The following is a 25,052-nucleotide window of genomic DNA, read 5'->3' on the forward strand; positions in this document are numbered from 1 at the left end:
GACTCATCCAAAAGATTGTACTTCAATAGTGCAATACCTAGTCAGTATTGCACTTGGGTCAACTCGGACTTTTGTGCTCAAGCTGTGGAATAGAACTTGAATCAATAAGTCTTCTGATTCAGCGCAAGATCTACCAACTGAGCCATGGTTGTCACTCAATCTAGCATTTCAAAACAGATTAAATGGCCTCATCCAAAGCTCTATTACCATATTTTAACTCCTGCCAAACCACATGCACGGTTGCTTCACAACGCCAGGGACCCAGGTTCGATTCCCGTCTTAGGTCACTGTATGTGCGGAGTCTGCACGTTCTCCTCGTGTCTGAGTAGGTTTCCTCTGGGTACTCTGGTTTCCCACCCACAAGTCCCAAAAGACGTGCTTGTTAGATGAGGACATTCTGAATTATCCCTCAGTGTACCCAAACAGGCGCCATAGTGTGACAACTATGGGATTTTCACAGTACATCATTTCAGTGTTAATGTAAGCCTACCTGTGACACGAATAAAGATTATTATTATGCATCCATCACCCATAAGATCAATAACCTACTGTATTGGCTCCCTCTCCATCAAAGTTTCAATTTGAAAATTCTCATCCTTGCCCGTCTATCACCTCACCCATCCTCAATCCTGTCAAACCCTTCCAACCTTGCAGCATCAACGATTTTCCATTCTTCCAACTACTGGCTCTTAGGATCATTGAACCATAAGATCACACAGCACAATAAGTGGCCATGTATATTCATTGTGTCTATGCCAGCTCTTTAAAAATCCATTTAATTATCCCACTCCTATGCTCTTTCAAGTAGCTCTGTCACTATTTCCTTTTCAAGTCTATATTCAATTTCACTTAGAAATGTGCTATTGAACCTTCTTCCATTATACTTTTAAGCAATGCATTTCCTGGGCACCCTCCCCACTTCCTTTGCCTCACCATTGGGCGGCACGGTAGTGCAGTGGTTAGCACTGTTGCTTCACAGCTCCAGGGTCCCGGGTTCAATTCCTGCTTGGGTCACTGTCTGTGCAGAGTCTGCATGTTCTCCCCATGTCTGCGGGGGTTTCCTCCGGGTGCTCCAGTTTCCTCCCACAAGTCCCAAAAGACGTGCTGTTAGGTGAATTGGACATCCTGAATTCTCCTTCTGTGTACTCGAACATACGCTGGAGTGTGGCAACTAGGGGTTTTTCACAGTAACTTCTTTGCAGTGTTAATGTAAGCCTACTTGTGACAATAATAAAGAATATTATTGGTGGCCATGCCTTCAGCTGTCCAGTTCCAGTGCTCTGGAATTCTTTTGAAACTCTCCACCTTTTCACCTCTCTTTCCTCCTTTGAGATACACCCTGTGGCCAAGCATTTGCTCAGCTGTCCTGATATGAACTTCTTTGGCTTAGGGTCAATTTTTGGTTGATTACCTCCTGTGAAGTGCCTTGGGACATTTTACTACATTTAAGGTGCTATATAAATGCAAGCTATTGTTGTTTATCTAATTTCTATTTATGCGACCGATGTGTGTGTAAATTGGCAATTGTGTTTGTCTACATAACAATAGTGGTTGTTCTTTATTGTCTGAATTTCTGTGGCATTTTCTAAGTACTTCAATGTCACAGTATAAACGCATGTTCTTGTTTCTTTTCTGTTCTCTTCTTTCTTTCTAAATGGGATTCATTTAAACCATTTCCTACCAACCTTATCTGAAATTATTGTTATTTAAAAGTACCTTGGGCGCGATTCTCCGCTCCCGCGACTAAGTGCCCATGCCGTCGCGAACGCCGTCGAGGTTCACGACGGCGCGAAACGGCCCGATCTCGACCGATTCAGGGCCCGAAAATGGGCTAAGATTGGGGCCGTGAGAAACTCGGGGGGGCATGTCGCTGAAGCAGCGTCGTCAGCGCGCGCCGGGCATTGGCGCCGCAAAAAGCGGCGCCGCATCATCCGCCGCCTAACTGGCGTCACCCGCGCATGCGTGGTTGCCGTCCTCCCCGAGGCCGCCCCGCAAGAAGATGTCAGATGGATCTTGCAGGACGTGGAGGAAAGGAGGTCCTCCTTCAGAGAGGCTGGCCCGCCGATCGGTGGGCACCGATCGCGGGCCAACCCCCTTTTGAGTCCAACCCCTGTGAAAGAACCCCCCTCGCCTCCCACAGGCCGCCCCCCCCCCCCCCAGCGTTCCCGCGCTGTTCCCGCCAGCAGCGACCAGGTGTGGATGGCGCCGGCTGGAAGCTGTCATTTTGGGCAGGCCGCACGGTCCATCCGGGCCTGAGAATAGCGGGGGTGGCGGAGAATCGCCATTTTGGGTGTCTCGGGCGATTCACCGGACTGTGCTGCGCAGAACTAGATAGTGCCGATCTCGCCGCTTGGGTGGGAGGGCGTCGGACTGGCGTTGCGTGAAAAAATGGCGTCCCAGGCGATTCTCCCAAACAGCGCGGCATCGGAGAATCGCGCCCCTTATATTTCTTAGTGGATTGTTACTGGATGTTTTGAATGCCAATCTAATATCACAGTGACATGCTTAATTAGTGAACGTATTTTCTTAACCTTTCAGTTTTACCCCATAATCAAACAATGTGCTTTGTCTCATATATAAGTTCCATTTTATCATTGCATTCTTCCAGTTTACTTTTCAAATTTGCTGCTACATAAGACACAAGAAACAATTAATGAGATTTATTAAAGAACTATTAAAGATTTATTAAAGAATAAATATGAAACACCAAACAGACGTGATGCAAGATGCAAAAACACCTGATGAGGTCAGCAAATCTGCACGTATGATGAGTCCTTGTAAATAAAGCTTCAACACAGTTGTTTTTGATGCTGATTAGAAACTGATCCAGAGCATCATCAGATAGTTAGAATTGTATTTTAATGGGCATGATTCTTAAAGTTTACAATCATAAAAACATAGACATTTAAGACTGAACTTTATTCTTATAAAATAATTTACAGGTTTCCTATGTCCTATATTGCATGTACGATTAACAGGGCAGCTAATTTGCAGCGGCTTTGAGGATGAAATAATTTAGATGCAGTTCATGCAGTGTAGAGGTCCAAAAACTGACAGTATTTGAGTGATCTCCTGCCACTGTAGACCATTTTTATTCAAAGTCAGGTGTGACAAAGGACTTGCAGTCATGCAACTGCAAAGGCCTGGTGCCATTTGAGTGCATCGGAATCAGTCTCTTCAAATAACCACGGAATTATGTAAACATAAATATACAAGTTGATATCTTTCTAAATAGTACAAATACATGTTGCAACATCTCAGCTGTATAAGTAGTCAGTCTGTATATTTTCATCTAGCGAAATAATGTTCATAGTTCAATAAAGTTTTGAGTCTATACATGGAGTCACTAACAAGACCTCCTTGTTTTGACCAGTTTACTCTGATATTTGACAGAGTGTCCCCCATGTCCTATGACATAAACATCCAGAAGGTACGATTTGCCTGGCTGTAGTCCTCTGATTGTCTCTGTAGTCACTGCTTTCTGTAGGATATGACTATGGAAATATTTGCAGACCACCTTCTCAGATTTCTTTCTGGTGTCTGGACCAATACATTGGTTCTGCTCCCTTTTCTTCTGCTCTTCACTATAGTTGTTCTCTACAAGTTTTTTATAAACACAGAACTTGTTTCGCTCCTGTGTGCCCAGCCATGCCACTGTGATTGAGGAGCAGGTACGGAGCTTGTCAAAGACTTTAATGCGTGTGTCTTCCGGTACAGACGGAAAGGGTTGCTTGTTTGGCTTGTTGGTGGCTAGGATCTTGAGCATGGAAGCACCTTTCTTATTTCCTTTCAGCCGGATGAGGTACTTGGCTTTTGGTTTCCCTCGAAGTTGGAAGTGGCGCACACCTTCCATATTCTGCGACAGCAGCAGTTTCCCATCTCTCCTGACCTGAATTTGGATCGCGTCCAGACATGAATGAACATAAAGCATCACCTTCTGGTGGGAGGAGACTGGAGCAAACCTCAGGAACTTGACACCTTTTCGTTTAATAAATACATCAGTCACTTTCCCGTCCTTTAGTTCAATTGTCTTCTGCTTAGCCTCTTCCTTGGTTTTTGCAAAGGTTCCCACATAGGCAGTGCTCATGTTTGAGTTGGTGTTAACTGCAAAAATGTCAAAATAGTACTGTGTATCTGGTTTCAGGTCTGACACAGTGAAAATGTTTTTGTTGCCAATGCAGATCTGTTGAAGATCCACCTTCCGTGCTCCAGCCATTTGTCGTGATATCCGCGTGGAGACAGGTTTGGCCATGGTCGATCGTCCTCTGCCAGGGCCACTGTCAGTAAAGCCAAAGTAAGCAAAATCGAAAGGACTGAAATCGAACCCAGGCTTGGGAGCTGTCATAAAGGCATCGTCAGCATTTAGTTTTGCTTCCACTGCGCAAAGACTTTTAAAGTTATGCTCTTTATTAATAATCACACAATATTGTATGGGTTGCCGCAGCTGTGAGATGGTAGGGCTTGGTTTCCAGGCTAAAGTGACAGTTGTACGTCCAAGAGCTGTCACGTCCACACGTGGGTCATAGGGCAGCTCAGGATAAGGCTGGTCTGACTCAGGCGTGGTTGTCGCATAAACCTTGAAATTTGTATCTTTTTCAGTTGAAATTAGTTCCAAACGGTACAAACCAGAGGGTGAATTAGATGCTAAGTATGATTCAACATCATTGCCTTTGTAAGAGTACAGATCAGTTCCTAGTTCGTTCAGTACTTGCTGTCTTTTCTTCTGCTGGTCCAATGGTTCTGGTTCTCCTGGGAAGACAAAAAGTAAGTTAAGAACTTATAACCTCAGTTCTGGTTCAACAAATGAATCATTGAACTTGGTAATAATTTTTTTAAAGCTCTTATTGTAGATGACATGTTATTAGCAACGCATGTAATTCATTGGTAATACATTGAAATTCATCCACTAAGGCTTTGTCTGATTGGTTATCAATCTCATTGTTAGGAGCCTCACAACACCAGGTTAAAGTCCAACAGGTGTATTGGAAATCACAAGCTCTCGGAGTGTTGCTTCTTCATCAGATGAAGTAAAGGAGCAGCGCTCCGAAAGCTTGTGATTTCAAATAAACCTGTTGGACTTTAACCTGGTGTTGTGAGACTTCTTACTATGCCCACTCCAATCCAGCACCGGCATCTCCACATCATGAATCTCATTGTTGTTTGTAGGACCTTGCTTGCAAGCTGGGTGCCATGCTAACCTATATAACAATAGTAACTACACTTTAAAAGTAATTCATCATCTGTGAAGTGTTTTGGGGTGTCCTGAGACAATAACAAACACTGCATAAATGGAAATGTTCCCTTCTTTCCTTTGATGTTTGGCCACTGATTGGACTAACATTAAAGTCGCCTAGGTAGATATGATTTAAGTACCTCATTTCATGAAAGGTACACCACTATACTTATCCAATATGATCCATAAATAAATCATGATTCTCTAGCATTCTTTTGGAGTTCTGTGTGGTCGCTCGCCGAAACTTGTGGACAGCTGCAGTTTCTCCCCAACGCCAGGAGTGCACGGTAGAATTCTTCCAGCGATTCCCCAGGGATTTGTCGCCTCGTTGCTAGCAGATGTCGGGTGTAGACTTGGTTTACCAGGCGAATATAATGTCCTTTTAGCAGCTCTATTGCTGTATCGAAGTCTTCCGCTTCCTCGATGAGTGTGTAAATTTCCGGGCTCACCCTCGAGTGCAGGACTTGCATTTTCTCCTGTGGGTGTGTTTTCGGCCGTTCCGAGATATCCTTTAAAACACACAAGCCAGTGCTTGAAGATTGCCACTGAGTTCGCCGCATGGAGGCTGAGTTGCAGACACTCCGGCTTGATTCGGAGCTCCATCCTTTAAAATCTAGCTTACTAAATTGATGCACGATCAATGACCACTAAAGCGAGGTTGTAGTCCAACTAAAGGCTAGATGTTTCCTCCAGCAGCTCAGGTACAGAAAGAAGGCTGCTGGGGCGGCACGGGCTCTTATACCACGTCTAGCAGGGTGGAGCTACCATACAGTTTGACCAATGGGAAACATACAATATCTACCAATGGTGTTCCAGCATTAGCAGGTACAGTAATACCTCTACAGAGACTACCACACTCCCAGTCTGCTAATGAGGTCTTTTTAAAGAGAGTGCAAGAGTTTCACAGGAGTTCAGCTGCTGCTTTACACGAGCTTTACACCAATAACTGTGCCAACTGGAAGGCAACTGAGCAGACCCAGGAAACTCACATGCAACTCTCAAACAAATGATTACATAACTTAAATCCCCAAAATTATCAGAACATAGTGGGATAGAGTTTCTGCTACATTGGCCAATAACAGCACAAGTGATCAAGGTATTTCAGGAGCATAAACTACATCTAATGCATTTTGAGTTCCTGCCATCTGTTGTGCAGATTTGAAAAGCATTGTGCTGGATGCCAGCACATCCCCCCCAAAAGTGACCACACCCCAGGTCAAATGAAATTTCATGGCAGGTTTCTGTTAATTGCACTTACTTACTGAATTTCAAGGAGTCTCCTAACTTTTGGGGTGTCCTGAGACAATAACAAACACTGCATAAATGGAAATGTTCCCTTCTTTCCTTTGATGTTTGGCCACTGATTGGACTAACATTAAAGTCGCCTAGGTAGATATGATTTAAGTACCTCATTTCATGAAAGGTACACCACTATACTTATCCAATATGATCCATAAATAAATCATGATTCTCTAGCATTCTTTAATATAGCAAAATTGTTTTCCACAAATCTAAAGTTAACTTTTTATGTCCAGTAATTGGTGACAAAGTGAATACTAATATTTTCACTGACTGGCCACCGGCTGTAAAGTCAATTACAGATTAAATTCATAAGGAAGCAACATAAAAGAGTGAACAAAAAAAAAAGAAGAAAAACTGATTCTTTTCTTTTCCTCCTTTCCTCCAGAACTCCTCTGGCGATCTTGGTGTTGAGGAACACCCCCAGAGTGGCTCCATTTCTTACAAGGAGGCATGCATCGTCAACTAGCCTAAGAGTCAATCCAGAATCTGCACACTTAACTTGGTAAAAGTTAACTGTGTTTGGGTGACTCTAGATCTGTTTTCAGACTGGCATCGATTAAAAGAAAGGAAAAAGCTTTGAGTTGCAGCTAGACCCACCAATGGCAAAGCTGCAACAACCCAGGCAGGAAATAAATTCAAATTTAATTTTGAAGATTTTATAGAACAGGTAACAAATAACATTACTATATTTCACTAATGTTTCACTAATGGACAGTGAGATTCAGAAAGTTATTTTCTAGAAAGGAGACCCAGAAGCACTTGTTTTACATTCTCTAGTTTAATTAATGATCTGCTCCATATTCCAGAATGGAAATTGTTGTCACATTCACTGTAACCACAATAATGCACTAGCTGCAGCAGAAATAAATGTTTCATTTCGGAACAAGATTGAAACCACATGTCGAAAAAAGAACAAGAACTATTGAAACTTGTAGCTCCAAACGCTTTTTGTAATGCAAGTTCTCGTGAACCTAGACTTCAAAATATGTAGTCCAGTGTCAAGTATTGTGATGAGTATTGACATGATTTCTAAGCACAATATCAGAGGGAAAATTGCATTTTGGAATGTTTGTCAGATTGTCCTGCGAGTTTATTTAGATAGCTCAAGGTTGTGCATGCTTTGTGGTAATGTTCACAGCACTATAGAAATATTTATATATGCTACTGGTTTCCCTTCTGCAACTAAGATGTACGTATTTATAAAAGGGCAGTATTGCAGTTAAATTTGAAATGTTGTTTGTACTGGGCTCCTATCCAAGTAGACATTCCGCAGCATGGGAGGCAACATGGATAAAATACAGGTTATAATGATACCTTAATAGTTCCCTGCTGTAGACGTTTCATGGTAAAAGTCTAATTATTGGTTTAAAAGTTAAGAAGTTGGATTCTCACCATACAGCAGGCAGGAATAAATTGGGAAAAATTACTTCTCCTTAACATGAATGGAATTATGCCACACTGTGTTTCCATTCTGCAGACATTAAATTATTGCTCTTGTTACCTATATCATGTGTACATAAATTGACTTTAGTAAATGGATCTTTTTTTCTGTTAGGGTTGCAGAGGCTAAATTTATGAGCAGTCTGTACATCACAGAGCAGGGGGAGAAATTCAAGCTCTCTTTGCATGTAATTTGGGCAAAGAAATGAAGGCAGGAAGAACGAATTTCGACTCACATTCTCTCTTGCACAATTACCCCCTGAAAGTAAGAGGCTGCTAAATTGGAAGTTCCCCATCCTCTGGACCTACCTGCAGGCGAGCTCAGTATTGAACTTGGGAGAAATTCTTTGGCCCACCAGTGAGTTGCACTGGGTGGCCCAAAATTGAATTTTCCCCCTCAGAAATGTAACAGGCAAATGGCCACATAAATCTTATCTACCTACTTCAGCTTATGCTATGGAAATTATTCAAGCCATTTTATATTGTATGATCTACAACCTTGAAAGTATTTATTTATCACAGAAATATAACTTATTGAATTTATGATAGGTTTTCTATCATATTGTTGCCCACAAGTCTGATTCACTGATTTGTTTTGAACTCAGGATAGATTTGTCATTGAGTCATAGATGTTTACAGCATGGAAACAGGCCTTTTGGCCCAGCTTGTCCATGCCGCCCAGTTTCTATCACTAAGCTGGTCCCACCTGCCTGCATTTGGCCCATATCCCTCTATACCCACCCTGCCCATGTAACTGTCTAACTGTTTTGTAAAGGAAAAAATTGTAACCGCCTCTACCACTGCCTGTGGCAGCCCATTCCAGATGCTCACCACCCTCTATGCAGAACAATTTCCCCTCTGGTCTTAAACCCCCCCCCCTCTCACCTTAAACCTACGCCCTCTAGTTCTAGACTCCTCTACCTTTGGGAAAAGATGTTGACTATCTACCTTATCTATGCTCCTCATTATTTTATAGACCTCTATAAGATCACCACTAAGCCTTCTACATACCAGGGAAAAAAGTGCCAGCCTATCCAGCCTCTCCTAATAACTCAGACCATCAAGTCCTGGTACCATCCTCGTAAATCTCTTCTGCACTTTTTCTAGTTCAACAATATCTTTCCTATAATAGGGTGACCAGAACTGAACACTGTATTCCATGTGTGGTCTTATCATGTGCAGGAAGTTTGTTACATATTTTGTCAAATTATATATAGGCTCCAAAACATCATACTACTGGATGAGGAACACAAAAGGCTGCTTCCTATCGGCTACAGTTCTACCTTAACTCAGGACATTGTAAAAAGGTAATGGTGTATACACGTGAGATCTTGTTTTATATAAGAATATATCACACTGAACTCTGTTCACCTCAATTTGATGATATGGTAGTTTGATTTCATGCAAAATGCTTTGATCTTTTAATTATCATCCTAAGGAAATATGTTTTGTTCATTTATCACTGCCTTACCAGAACCTTCTCCACTTGACTCCTCGGGTAGCTCTTGAAGAGTTAGTTTCCATTCTAAGGGTGCATCGCACGGTGTCATGGTAATCGACAAGGGTGTATTGTCTTCTTCAACAACAAAGTAATATCTGTAAGTGTATTATATGAGCAGGTAAGTTGTTTGAGCTATTGTTGGATGAAAATAGATATAAAAACATAGTAGCAAGTGTACTCTTATATGGAAATACATTTATTGCATAGATTACATTCATAAACTGTGATTGTGAAGTGAGAGTGATTTGGTTAATCAGTTGAACCAAGGTGGTTAGTTAGTAATTTTGACTTTGGATGATGATGTAAAATGGATGATAGGGAATTGACAGCCCATTCTATAACCCACCTAAACTTCCGTTACAGTGACTTCCATAAAAAAGAAAGTTCAGTGTCATGGGTGGCTAATTCAATATTGCCCATTATACACCATAAATTTAAAAGGATTATTGAAACCTATGGGAGCCTTCCATCTTGAAAGACAAAGGTTTGAGCTGCTGTGGTCAACTCTGTGTTAAGCATCTCCTGGTATGGCTCAAGGGTCCTCCTCTAATATGGCAGTATCTAGCATAACTGCTGCAGAGGAAAACTGTGGACTGGAAGGTACACAATTTGCTGACCTCTGTTTCATCTGGGCCCACTTCTCGGCCAACTGAGCTTTTAATTACTGCTCATTTCTTCCAATGCTCTTCCAAACTGTCAGCCACCAGAGGTCACAGCTGTTAGCGACTGTCACAGCTGTTAACGACAGTGTTAATATCTGCCATTGTCATATCTTGCTTGCTATATGTCCTTGAAGTGGAGGTATTGATGTCCAGGTGGTCATGATCCAGTGGCCAATTCATCATAGAGGAGGCCTTTGGGTCTATAGCCATCATCAATCAGGTGAATATGGCCAAGTCAGCAAAGACATCTATGGTTTAGCAATGAGTATATGTTGATGGAATTATCATACTCCAGGAACTCTCAGTTGGTGCTTTTATCCTGGAAGACATGTAGAAGATATGTCTGAGATAGCCAAGGTGTAAACCATTCATTCTTCTCTCCTATCTAGTGTATGTTGTTCAGGTCTCACCATAATAGAGGGATGAACTGAGGATGCAGGCTTGATAGACTCACAGATTTTTGTTCTCAGTCAGATTGCTGTTGTTCTACACAGTCTTACTCAGCTTGCACACAACAATTCCAGCTTTTGTGTAGCTTATGTTGATCAAGTGGCAGATTTCTGGCGATTATGGAGCTTGGATATGTGAAGCTTTCAATACCTTCCATCGTCACATTTCAATGCTGATAGGTGGTGGTTTGGCAATGTCATAGACCATGACATTTGTCTTCCTGATGTTGATGGTCAAACCAGACTCTTTACAGGCATCCATTTGCTGCTGTAGGTGTTCTACCGTGTGGAATGTTAGTACAGCATCGTCCATGCAGAGCAACTCTCAGAAGAGGGCTTGGCATACCTCTTTCTTGAATCTTAGGAACAGGTATCCATCAGTTCTGGTGTGTAGGTAGACACCCTCTGTACACGACCTGAAGGCACATGACAGTGGCAAAATGAAGAATATGCCAAAGTGTGTCAGTGCCAGAACACAACCCTATTCAACCTATTGCAGATCTCAAAAGGTTCCAATATTGCTCCATCATTGCTGACCTTAACCATCATATTGTCATGGAAACAGCAGATCACATTGAAAATCTTCGGCGGCCAGCCAGGTTTCTCCAGCAATGTAAATAGACCACCTCTGCTCACACAGTCGAATGCCTTGTTGAGATGGAGGCAATTTAGTGGTCTCCTCATCTCGTGGCATTATTCATGCAGCAACTAGACCGAGACGTTCATGTCAGTCTTCCAGTTCTAATACCACACTAGTATTTAGGATATGATATTACATATGTTTTAGATATGTTGTTCTGAAATGGACAGAAATATTAAATAGTAAGCTAGCAAATTATTTTTTAACCAAATATTAATTGATTCTGATGCAATTTATAGAAATACTGATCCACTCTCATGTTAATGCAAAGCAATCAAGTTCACATGCACTGAAGTACATCTATTCCGTACTATTCTTACGCAGTAACAATTCTCGACCACTGGAGCCTGCAGTGAGTTAAGTGTCCAATGGCAAAAAATTATCATTCATTCTCATGTGCTCTTAAATTATTGGAAGAAGGTCACATAAAATCCCCTGGAGACCTGCTGGTTCAATGTCAGCCCTAAGTCTGCCAGCAGAAGCAAAACCTATCACATAGCGCTGATTGCATAATGACATTTAGTATCAGACTGCAGTTGGCTTGTTTTGAAATCATAATGAGACATTAATTTCAAAGTTTAGCTGCATGTCTTCATGTCTACTAGTCTAGACTTTAGTTGTTTGCTGTCTAGACACTCCACCCTGGAACTCCCTCCCCAAACCCCTCTACCTCTCTACAGCACAGTCCTCTTTTATCATCCTCTTTAAAACCCACTCTTCTGAAGTAGCTTTCCAAACCCTCTGAATAGCTACCTTGTCTTGGCATCCATTTTTGCCTGATTACACTCCTGTGAAGCACACTGCATCATTTTGCAAGCAACTATATAAATACAAGTTGGCGTTGTTATAGTTTCTATTTGTGCTATAATTCAGTAACAAAATACATGGCACTCACAGGCAATCTTTTTTGTTGATTCTTTATTCAGTACTATAATCAGGTTCAGTTGTGTGATTATGTGTAGGATCTGGGATTATTGTTGATTTTAATGTGCAAGGCTGGATTTCATACTGAGGGCACGCTCATCACGCCCCAGCAGAAATATCTGGGCCTATCACACCTCTATTTCGCTGGCTCACTTTACTTTTTGGGGGGCGAAGGCCCTTTTATTAGTATGAGGCAGGACTTTGGTCCATCTCCAGGAGGATCTTCCTCCTCATAGCGCTGCTGGCAGTCGGAGACTGGCAGCTCTATATATGAGTAGCGGCAAGCAAGAGCAGGCACAGCAGGTAGGCCACACTTGTTCATGCCGCACACTGGTTATCAGTATCCAACTTGTTACAGAACGTTATTACCTCATTGGTTTACCATATCTCCTCTCACATGATCCCTTCCCCCCACTATTTAGTTCAAAGCCCTCTGATGACCTGCCAGATCACTGGTCGCAATGTGCTTTAGGTGAAGCCCATTCCAACAGTACTGCTCCTGCTTTCTGTAGCATTGGCACAGTCCCAGGAATGGGAACACATTTCTTCCACACCAGTCTTTGAGTCACACGTCCATCTCTCTAATCATATTTGCACTACGCTAATTTGCCAGTGGCTCCGGTAATAAACCAGAGATTATTACCTTTGACCTTCTGCTTTTTAATTTAGCCCTAAGCTGCTCGTACTCCCTATACAGAACCTCTTTCTGAATCCTATTAATGTCATTCATAGTTTAATCACTTTCTGAATTAACTTTGAATAATTCCTATGTATACTACAATTTACTGTGATTATTGCTCGTACCATTTTAGGTTTTTATTTTAAAGTTGAATTCTTTTTATTTTCGATCTTCCATAGCTCTGGTGTCCTAAACTGGCTATTAACATACTGTACCTTATATCAAACACTTACTGGCCAATCAACTTACTACAGTTGGTTCCTTGTCAAATCATAACTGATTTCTTTTCCACTCCATTTTTCAAACTGAGCGCACATTGGCTCACAGCAGCTGAAATGATTCTCCACTGTCTTCCGCAGGTCTGCTCTCTCTGACAGATATATTAGGCCGCACTCCAATCTTCGCCTTTATTGTAGGTACTCCCAATTGTCTTCGGCAGTCCTGCTCTCTCTGGTAGGTAGGGTAAGCCACACTCCAATCTTGGTTTTTATTGTAGGTACTCCCAATTGTCTTCCGCAGGTCTGCTCTTTCTGACAGGTACGCCTGTCCACACACTGATCCTGGACTTTATTTATAGATGTTCCCAATTGTCTCGCACGTATCCACTCTGTCTCCCAGGTAAGGTAAGCTACCCTCCAATCCTGGCCTTTATTGTAGGTGCTCCATTGCTCCCCCTGTGTCTCCTCGGTCTGCTCCGCCTCCAGATAGATTAGGCTGCACTACATTCAGCCTAACTCAGAGCTTTTTTGCTCTTCTCCTTCACATTTATCACGGTCTATTTCTGACCACCTTCTCTGTCCCTCACCTAGGTCCACCACTCTCTCGCTTCCCCTTCACACCACGGTTGAATTCGCTCGGTTCACTGATCTTTTGTTTCCTCTTTGCGCTGCTTTTGAACTCACTGAGGCTGCAAGAATGTCACTTGCCACTTATCAACCCAATCCTGAGTAATTTATTGATATCACTTGGGTTGGCAGAGGGCAGGCAGAAGTGATACTACAGACCTCAGGAGGAAGCTGGGATGGATCATTCACTCTGCACTTCTGGCTAAAGATAGTTGTAAAGATTGCTTCAATTGTATAAGAGCTTGGTTAGACCACACCTGAAGTACTGTTTTGTTCCCCTTACCTCAGGAATGATATTATTGCCATAAAGGGAGTGCAACAGGGTTATCAGACTTGTTCCAGGGATGGCGGGACTATCCTATGAAGATACATTGGTCAAACTGGGCTTGTATTCTCCAGGGTTTCGAAGAATGAGAGGTGATCTCTATGAAAACTACAAAATACTTAAAGGAATCGGCACGGTAGATGCAGGTGATATGTTTTTCCATGGTTGGGGAGTCGAGAACGAGGGGACAGAATTTCAAAATATAGGGGATGCCAATTAGGACCGAGATAAGGAGAAATTTCTTTACATAGGGGGTTGTGAATCTTAGGAATTCCCTACCCCAGAGGGCTTTAGCAGCTCAGTCATTGAATATGTTCAAAGCAGAGATTGATAGATTTCTGATTAACAATAACAGGTGCGATCTAAACGAATCAGAACAGTGTTCCGGGACAAGCGTGTTTATCCAGGTGATTCCCAGCACTCGCAATGCCAAGAAACACCATGCTATCTTCTGGGATTCTGGTTCAATTTGGAGCATTAGCGGGTGTGGTATTATCAGGTATTGCAGTACCCGAGAGGCTGTAGACCATTGGGTAAACCTAGGAGTTTACCATTGGCTGTTTGGTATGTAGCTCCACCCTGACAGGCAGGGTATAAGAACTGGTGCCGTCCCAGCATCCCTCATTCTGTACCAAAGCTGCTGGGGAACAGATCTAGTCTATTAAAGCCTTCAGTTATGTTACTACCACGTCTTTGAGTTTAATTGATCGTGCATCAATTTAATAGACTACACTTAAGCTGAAAGGACGGATCTCCGAATCAAGCCGGAGTGTCTACAACTCAGCCCCCGTGCGGAGAACTCGGCGGCGATATTTAAGCACTGGCTGGTGTGCTTTAAAGGCTACCTCGAGACGGCCGGAGGCACCCCCTCAGGAGAACAGAAACTGCATCTCCTGCACTAAAGGGTAAGCCCTGGGAAATACACCCTCATCGAGGAGGCGGAGGACTATGATGATGCGATCGAACTGTTAAAGGGACATTATATACGCCCTGTAAACCAGGTCTACGCACGTCACCTGCTTGCAACTAGACGGCAAAGCCCTGGGGAATCGCTGGAGGACTTCTACTGTGCGCTACTGGTGCTGGGCAGAACTGTGGCTACCCACAAGGTTCTGGCAGCGAGCACACGGAACTTCTAATCCGGGATGCCTTTGTAGCAGGTATGAGCTCCTCAGAGATCCGCCAAAGACTCTTAGAAAAGGACACCCTGGGACTGTGAGAGGCATGGGCCCTGGCAGGGTCCATGGATGTTGCCTCCAGAAACGCGCAGTCCTATGCGCCCGACCGCGCGGCGGCCCCCTGGGCTGCGTGGCATCCCGCAGCGGCAGCCCCACCGACCTTCCCCGTGTCCCCGACTACACGCTGCCCGATCACAGCCCGCAACTGCTCCATCTGGCCTTGGTGATGCTGGACCAAGATTGACCTCGGACACTCGCGACTGCAACGACGACGCTGTTCATCAACGGCCACGAGACGTTTTGCCTGATCGACTCTGGGAGCACGGAGAGCTTTATACACCCCGACACGGTAAGGCGCTGCTCAGTTGTTACCCACCCTGTAAACCAAAGAATCTCCCTGGCCTCCGGGTCACACTCAGTGGAGATAAAGGGGTTCTGCCTCGCAGACCTTTCAACAATTTCCGCCTTTATGTCCTGCCGCACCTCTGCGCGGCTACACTCCTGGGGTTGGACCTCAATGTAACTTGCAAAGCCTGACTTTTAAAATCGGTGGCCCTATACCCCCACTCACTGTCTGCTGCCGCGTGACCCTTAAGGTCGACCCGCCTTCCCTGTTTGCGAACCTCACCCCGGATTGCAAACACGTCGCCACCAGGAGCAGACGGTACAGTGCCCAGGACCGGACCTTTATCAGGTCGGAGGTCCAAAGGCTGCTGAGGGAAGGGGTCATTGAAGCTAGCAACAGTCGCTGGAGAGCTCAAGTAGTGGTGGTGAAGACCGGGGAGAAACATAGGATGGTCATTGACTACAGTCAGACCATCAACACATTTACGCAGCTGGATGCGTACCCTCTCCCCCGCATATCCGACCTGGTGAACAGGATCGCGCAATACAAGGTCTTCTCCACGGTGGATCTCAAGTCCGCTTACCATCAGCTACCCCTCCGCACTAGTGACCGCAAGTACGCTGCCTTCGAAGCAGATGGGCGGCTCTACCAATTTTTAAGGGTTCCTTTTGGTGTCACTAATGGGGTCTCGGTCTTCCAACGCAAGATGGACCGAATGGTTGACTGATACGGCTTACGCGCAACGTTCCCGTATCTGGATAACGTCACCATCTGCGGCCATGACCAGCAGGACCACGACACCAACCTCCGGAAATTTCTCCAGACCGCGAAAATCCTTAATTTAACGTATAATAAGGATAAATGCGTATTTTGCACCGACCGCCTAGCCATTCTCGGCTACGTAGTGCGAAATGGAGTCATAGGCCCCGACCCTGAACGCATGCGCCCCCTTATGGAGTTCCCCCTCCCTCACTGCCCCAAGGCCCTGAAGCGCTGCCTTGGGTTTTTCAGTTATTACGCACAGTGGGTCCCCAACTACGCAGACAAAGCCCGACCCCTGATCCTGTCCACAAACTTCCCCCTGTCGTCGGAGGCCCGCCAGACCTTCTGCCGCATCAAAGCGGACATTGCAAAGGCCACGATGCGCGCCATCGAGGAGTCCCTCCCCTTCCAGGTCGAGAGCGATGCGTCGAACGTAGCTCTGGCGGCCACCCTCAACCAAGTGGTCAGGCCCGTGGCTTTCTTCTCCCGTACCCTCCATGCTTCCGAAATTCGCCACTCCTCGGTCGAAAAAGAGGCGCAAGCCATAGTAGAAGCTGGGCGACATTGGCAGCATTACCTGGCCGGCAGGAAATTCACTCTCCTCACCTGACCAACGGTCGGTGGCGTTCATGTTTGATAACATGAGGCAAGATAAAGAACGGCAAGATCTTACGGTGGAGGATAGAACTCTCCACCTACAACTATGAGATCTTGTACCGTCCTGGGAAGCTAAACGAGCCTTCCGATGCCCTGTCCCGCGACACGTGTGCCACCGCACAAGTGGACCACCTCCGAGCCCTCCACGAGGACCTCTGCCACCCGGGGGTCACTCGTTTTTTCCACTTCATTAAGACCCTCAACCTGCCCTACTCCATCGAGGAGGTCAGGACAGTCACCAGGGACTGCCAAATCTGCGCGGAGTGAAAACCGCACTTCTACCGGCCAGAGAGGGCGCACCTGATAAAGGCTTCCCGTCCCTTTGAACGCCTCAGCATGGACTTCAAAGGCCCCCTCCCCTCCACCGACTGCAACACGTATTTCCTGAATGTGATTGACGAGTACTCCCGGTTCCCATTCGCCATCCCCTGCCCCGACATGACCGCGACCACCGTCATCAAGGTCCTCCAGGGTATCTTTACACTGTTCGGGTTCTCTGCGTACATACACAGTGATAGGGGGTCCTCCTTTATGAGCGACGAACTGCGTCAATTCCTACTCAGCAAGGGCATCGCCTCGAGCAGGACGACCAGTTCCAACCCCCAGGGAAGCGGGCATGTAGAGAGGGAGAATGGAACAGTCTGGAAGACTATTCTACTGGCCCTACGGTCCAGGACTCTCCCCGTCTCCCGCTGGCAGGAAGTCCTCCCGGAGGCCCTCCACGCCATCCGGTCGCTGCTCTGTACAACTACCAACACCTCATGAACGTCTCCTTGTCTTCCCCAGGACGTCCTCCTCCGGGACCTCGCTCCCAACCTGGCTAGCGACACCCGGACCCATCCTGCTTCGGAAGCACGTGCGGGCACACAAGTCGGACCCGTTGGTCGAGAGGGTCCACCTGCTGCACGCTAACCCCCAGTATGCCTACGTGGCGTTCCCTGACGGCCGGCACTATACAGTCTCCCTCTGGGATCTGGCACCCGCCGGAACTCCACGCGCACCCGAACCATTACCCCCAACCCCTCCCCCCCTACAGCACCTCACTGGAGGGCCGGTCCTCCCGCCGTTCCTACCTATGCCATCCCACCCACCGACGCCCCCTACAGGCGCCCCCTTTTGTGTCAATCGTTTGCCCCACCAGCGCCGTCTAGGGGTGACGAAGCTGCCATGGAGGACAAAGCCATGCTCCCAGAGTCGCAGACGCCCGGACCCCCACCAGAATCACCACCGAGGCTCAGACGATCCAGGAGGACGGCAAAGCCACCCGACCGACAGATTGCTTCACTGTAACTGTAACTGTAAATGAACACTGACTGTATATATCTTCCACACTTGTAAATATTCTCTACAACCCTGTAAGGAGGTATCACGGTACCTTCATATCTGATCATACTATGTTAAATGCAATTGTACCCACTGGCCACCACCCCCGCTGGACTCTTTTTTAACAGGGGGTGAATGTGGTATTATCAGGTATTGCAGTACCCGAGAGGCTGTAGACCATTGGGTAAACCTAGGAGTTTACCATTGGCTGTTTGGTATGTCGCTCCGCCCTGACAGGCGGGGTATAAGAACCGGTGCCGTCCCAGCAGCCCTCATTCTGTACCAAAGCTGCTGGGGAACAGATCTAGCCTATTAAAGCCTTCAGTTATGATACAACCTCGTCTTTGAGTTTACTTGATCGTGCATCAGCGGGGAACTCCCCGATGAGGCCACACTTAGTCTTGTTTCCTGCACTGAGGATCTCTGCTTGCCAGACCTCCTCAGTGCAGGGAGAGGTCAGGACACCATTTAATCATGGCATCCTGATTTCTCAACCCCCCCAACATGATTGCCGAACCCAATAACTCACCCATAAGGGGGTCCGCGAGACCCCACTGCACCAGGGCAGGGGGCCCCTAGGCCCGATCCCTGGCATGGAAAAACTGTCAGCCTGGCACTCTGCTCTATCGTATGCTGCTTCCACGGTTTGCCATACAAGTATTCCTGTGTTGTAGCTTCATCAGGTTGACACCTCATTTTTAGGTATGCATGCCTGGTATTCCTTCCTGCATTTTTCATTGAACCAGGGTTGATCCCCAGCTTGATGGTGCAGTAGAGTGGGGAAATATGCCAGGCCATGAGATTACAGATTGTGGTTGAAGACAATTCTGCTGATGGCCCATAGCATTTTATGGATGCCCGGTTTGCATTGCATGATCTGTTCAAAATCTATGATATTTAGCCACACAGCAGAATGTGAATATGGGACTTCACCTCCCTGAGGACTGCATGGTATTCACTCCGACCAGTATTGTTAGGGACAGATTACTCTATTGTTCATCCTTAAATCATTGAAGTAAATTACCTTTTAGGTGTATCCCTGAAGAGAAAACTGCTGATCTCAGCTCCATCTGGGATGATAGATGAGTCATGGAAGAGAGACTTGTCTCGAAGCTGCATCTGGAAGAGCTCCTCATCTCTGGTAGGTAGCTTCTGAGTCCTGGAGCTAGTTGCTAATAATAGCAATGATGTCGCTACCCAGGATATGGTTACCATTCTCCTAAAACAAGGACAATACCATTATCAGGTAGGTGTTAATTCAATGACACGGGATGTACTGATTCCATTGCTGATAACATTAAAAATATGAGCACCATTTCCGGGAGAGGAATTGAATCATTGAATTCTAGGAAGAAGTAGTATTATTTTTCTAATGATGAGATGTTATGCAAGCAAGGTGGCTGTTTTCCCGTTGTAAATAAAGTAATAATATATGATGGTATCATTGCGTGTTTAAAAACATGTCCAAAACATGATCTGAGGAGGTGGAATGCCCTTTCTCTGACCTTGATGGGAAGAGTGCAGAGGGTGAAGATGAATATTCTCCCAGCGGTTCCTGTTCATGTTCCAGTGTCTCCAAGTCTTTCTAAGGCTTTCGTTGGTATGGTCAATAAGTTACTATGTACTTTTGTGTGGGTGGGTAAGACCCCCTGGGGAGGGTTTGGAAAGGTTTAGGGATTTGTTTCTGGAGAGCAGATTTGCTGATCGAGATGAGATTGTGGAGAAGTTCCAGCTCCCGAGAATAATATTGTAAAATTTTGTTTGAATAAAAAGTTTTTTAAAAACATGACCAAAAACCGGCCTAACAACTTTGCAATGATGCCTATTTAAAATGTAATGAAATAAGCATCTTGGAATGAATATGTTTGGGGGCCTGTAAATGTATATTTCCACCTTTCCCTCCTTAACTCCAGACATACACAGATATTTATCCGGTTAAAGGTTAGACAGAAATCCATCTGGTTAGACAGAAATAAGCCATCTCTCCATCAGATTGTGAAGAAGGGAAAACTGGCAGGATGAATAATATGAAGTTGTTTCTCTTTTAATTTCAATAGAATATATTTTATGTGGCTAAGTTATCCAGATGGTGAAAAGTTTACATTATGGATTTAAAAATAAGTTGAGGAGCTCCCTTAATGTATTTGTGTGAAAATGCATTTCCCAATGTGGAATTGACTCATACAGACCAGGAGAGTCCCAGAGAGACAACTGAAGGAGTGTTAAACTCGCGTAGATTCTTTGCGAAGGAGAGGTAAAAGGAAATTGCTATTTAATGATAACTGCTGTGAGTCTGTAGTCAGCTAAATTATGTACATGGTAAAAAGACATGTCAAAACCCAGGATCTAGGTCTCTTAACTGAACATTAACAAGTTAGATGAGGTGCTAGAGGGTGCTCAGTGCCTGTGGAATCAAACACTGACATCAGTGAGAATCATAGTGGAGAAAAGTGGGGACAAAATGTTCACACCATAACAATGCATATTGGATTTTTAGCTGCATATTTTCACTTCATAGTTCATTTTTATCTTATTTGTCTTAATCTATTTTGTCCATTCATTTTCTTTCATTTCAATTTTTCAATAATAAGAAATGTTGCACATTCTCTCTGCTGTTCATTTTAAAATACAAATAAGGAAAGAAGCGATTTTCTGAACGGGTGGGGAAATGGAAAGATTAACTTTCACTAGGAGCACAATAACACTAAGATTCTCTGCAAAGATTCAATGATACCTGGTAGGGGGCATTGCCCTCTCTGCCCTTTCTGGCACTACTCCAGCTGTGAAGGAAATTCCTTTCATGATTTACAATTAAAAATTGATAAATTTGAGGAAGTTATTGCCCAAGAGATTCTGAAGTAATAATGTGCACACAGGATTCTCAAAGGGGAACGACGGAATAGAGAATTCATTCCCCAAGTGAGGAATACCTGATAACTGGAGGATAAGCTATTACTTCCTTACAAGTGTAAATTTCACATTAGATAGCATTATTTCAGCATCATTTGTATATCAGGATTTTTCTTTTTAGAAATACAAAGTTTGGAAGGGCGGTGGGTGCTTTGATACTTGTCATCTTTAAACTGGATACAGAAGGGGTCACTTTCTGATGTGCTCTGTAATGCTTTTCATTGGCAATGTGAAGTTTAAAAATTAACCCTGTAAACATCAGGACTGTATATAGAGGCTGCAAAGTGCCAATCTTTTAGTGAAATTAATTAGTGTTTTGTCAATAGCTCCCCAACTCACTTTTGCTGTCAAAACTCTTGGTAAGAAACTTTGCAGTGTGTGGCCAGCAACCACTGCCCCCCTCCCCCAACTCCCACATACCCCGTACTTATTCCTGCTAATTTGGGGTATCACGCTATATTCAGCAAGATCACTGACATGTGGAAACTCATTCCCTGAAGGAGTTACCTGACCAATTCCTCATTACCCACTAAATGTAGCTTGAAAATCTGCTTATGTTGATAAATTCACTAATTTGTCTCAGCCCATAGAATCAAGCTAAGAGGTAATTTTCCAACTTGGCACTAGGGGCCCTTGCCCACCAAGCACACTTGTCAGATATTCTGGCACATGCAGCATATGAGAGTAGTTGGAAAAATCAGGCAGCGTAAGCTCGAATTTCTGCTAAATGCTCTCAGTTGATGAAACATCCAAGCAGCAAATAGTTGGACAATTAACCCTTTAATACTTCCGCGATGGGGTTTTACTTCTATAAACCATCTTGGAGCATTCTTCTCAACGTTAATAATAAAGCCAGAGATAATTAACATAAAGCAGTTACTAAGACAATTAAATAAATATGGTAAGTAAACATTAATTTAAAATTTTTAAAAAAAATATTTTAATCTTTATTCCAAGTAACATATTGAAAGCCTTGTCCTAACAGCACAATGGTATCCAGCACATTGTTCTTTTGGCTTGGAGAGTCTCATCAACTTTAATCTCTTTTGGAGATTTTTCAGTTGAACCAGAGTTGCTGGTGGGCGGAGGGAAGAGGATGATCTAAGACATATCATTACTGGTGGGACTGGTTCTGGGAAAGGTGGAACCTGTACAAACTGGACAGGTTGCACCCAGGCAGAGTTTGTACCAATGTCCTTGCGGGGGCTTTTGCTAGTTCTGTTGGGGAGTATTTAAGCTAGTGTGGCAGGGAGATGGGATCCCAGGAATAGGATCAGGAGGTAAAATTCAGATCAGGAAAATGGAGGTAGAACATGAGCTAGTGATATAGAAAATGTTGTGATAGACTTGGAATTATAGGAGAAGCAAAGTTTAAAAAGTGTCCAGCAAGGGAAAATAGTGGTGTTAAACGGTTTATACTTCAATGCAAGGAGTATTACAAATAGGGTAGATGAGTTAAAGGCACAAGAAGACACATGGCAGCATTGCTATAACAGAAACCTGGCTAAAGGAGGGTAAAATTGGCAGCTCAAATCCCTGGTCATAGTGTCTTCAGACACGATAGACTGGGAGATGATAAAGGGCGGGGAGTAGTACTAAGCGTTAAAGAATCAATTCCAGTTCTGAGAAGGGATGATATACTAAACGGGTCAACAAATGAGGCTTTATGGGTTGAGTTTAGGAATAAAAAAGGGGTAGACACACTACTGGGAGTATAATACAGACCCCCAAGTAGTGAAAGGGAGATAGAAGATCAAATATGTAGGCAAATTTCTGCCTGTAAGAACAAGAGGACAATAATAATAGGAGACTTTAACTATCCCAATAGCAACTGGGCTTCAAACAATATAAGGGGAACTTGGGAGAAAAATTTATGCAGTTGTCCAAGAAAATGTTTTCAGCCAATTAGTGACAAACCCAATGAAAGGAGATGCAATTCTAGTCTTGGGGAATGAAGAAGTGCAAGTGGGTGAAGTGACAGTTGCCAGTCATATCGGGGATAATGATCACAATTCAGTTAGATTCAGTATTACCATGGAAAAGGACAGAGGTAAAGCGGGAGTAAAACTTTTGAACTGGGTAGTGAATATTTTGAAGATCTTGCCTCACAAGTTTAAGAACATAAGAACATAAGAACTAGGAACAGCAGTAGGCCATCTGGCCTCTCGAGCCTGCTCCGCCATTTAATGAGATCATGGCTGATCTTTGTGGACTCAGCTCCACTCTCCAGCCCGTACACCATACCCCGAATCCCTTTATTCTTTAGAAAGGTATCTATCTTTTTCTTAAAAATGTTTAAAGAAGGAGCCTCAACTGCTTCACTGGGCAAGGAATTCCAGAGATTCACAACCCTTTGGGTGAAGAAGTTCCTCCTACACTCCGTCCTAAATCTACTTCCCCTTATTTTGAGGCTATGCCCCCTAGTTCAGCTTTTCCCGACCAGTGGAAACAACCTGCCCGCATTTATCCTATCTATTCCCTTCATAATTTTATATGTTTCAATAAGATCCCCCCGCATCCTTCTAAACTCCAATGAGTACAGTCCCAGTCTACAGTCCCAGTTTGATTGAATTCTTTGAGGAAGTGACAAGAAGGGTTGGTGAAGGCAGCCCTGTGGATGTTGTGCACATGAATTTTAGCAAGGCGTTTGACAAGGTCTCACATGGCAGATTGGTCAAAAAAGTAAAAGCCCATGGAATACAGGGTAATGTGGCAAGCTGGATAAAAAGTTGCCTTAGTAACAGGAAACAAAGGGTAATGGTCGATTGATACCCTTGCAAATGGAAAGTTGTTTCAAGTGGTGTTCCACAGGGCTCGGTGTTGGGACCCTTACTGTTCTGTTATATATTAACGATTTGGACGTGAATGTGGGGGGCACAATTGGGAAATTTGCAGATGACACAAAGATTGGCTAAGTAGTGATAGTGTAGAGGATAGCTATAATCTCCAAAAGGATATATATGGTGGAGTGGGTGATAAAGTGGCAGATGGATTTTAACATAGAGAAGTGTGAGGTCATCAAACATTTATTGGAAGCACACAATAAATGAGAATATACTAAGTGGGGGTAGATGAAGTGAAAAATAATGGCAGATAGGTACACAGGTCCCTAAAGGCAACAGTTCAAGTAGACAAGGTTGTAAAGAAAACATGTGGAATGCTCTCCTTCATTGGCAGAGATATAGGGTGGGATTCTCCGTTTTGCTGGCGCCTGGGGGTTTCCCGACGGCGTGGGGCTGCCCCACAATGGAAAACTCCATTGACCAGCCAGCATAACGAAGAATCCTGCCGGCGGGTCGGGGCAGAAAAGTGATGCGGCGGGGTGGAAAATCCAGCCCATAGAATATAAAAGTAAGGATATAATGTTGGAATTTTATAAAACACTGGTGAGGCCACAACTGGAGTATTTGTGAAATTCTGGTCACCACATTACAGGAAAGACATAATTTCTCTGGAGAGAGTACAGATGAGGTTTACAAGAATGTTACTAGGGCTAGAAATGTGTAGCTACGAGGACAGATTGGATAGGTTGGGGTTATTATCTTTGGAACAAAGAAGGCTGAGGGGTGACTTGATTGAGGTGTTCAGAATTATGAGGGGAAGAGAAAGAGTGAACAGGATAAAATTGTTTCCCATGGCGGAGAACTCTACAACCAGGTGACATAGATTCAAGGTAAGTGGCAGGAGGTGTAGAGGGGACATGAAGAAGACATGTTTTACACAGAGGATAATGGGAGTCTGGAATTAATTTCCCTAGTTGGTGGTGGAGGCAGAGACCCTAAACTCATTAAAAATGTACCTGGACCTGCACCTTAAGTGCTGTAAGCTACAGGGCAATGGGTCAGGTGCAGGAGGTTGGGATTAGAAAGGGCACCT

At 44.3% G+C, this 25,052-nt stretch overlaps 1 protein-coding gene across 1 annotated transcript in view; it reads right to left on the reverse strand.

Annotated features, from left to right (window-relative positions):
- Positions 1-2,842: 2,842 nt before the first annotated feature.
- The window catches only part of ndnf (neuron-derived neurotrophic factor), a 40,796-nt gene continuing 18,586 nt past the window's right edge, over positions 2,843-25,052 (reverse strand). The window contains exons 2-4 of the mRNA XM_072496198.1: positions 19,291-19,485; positions 9,447-9,571; positions 2,843-4,749 (exon numbers count right to left, since the gene is read on the reverse strand). Coding sequence (XP_072352299.1) covers positions 3,347-4,749; positions 9,447-9,571; positions 19,291-19,485 — 1,723 coding nt within the window. The 3' untranslated portion in view covers positions 2,843-3,346. The remainder of the gene's footprint in view (positions 4,750-9,446; positions 9,572-19,290; positions 19,486-25,052) is intronic.

Source organism: Scyliorhinus torazame, chromosome 3 (genome assembly GCF_047496885.1).
Source record: "Scyliorhinus torazame isolate Kashiwa2021f chromosome 3, sScyTor2.1, whole genome shotgun sequence".
Classification (NCBI taxonomy): Eukaryota; Metazoa; Chordata; class Chondrichthyes; order Carcharhiniformes; family Scyliorhinidae; genus Scyliorhinus; species Scyliorhinus torazame.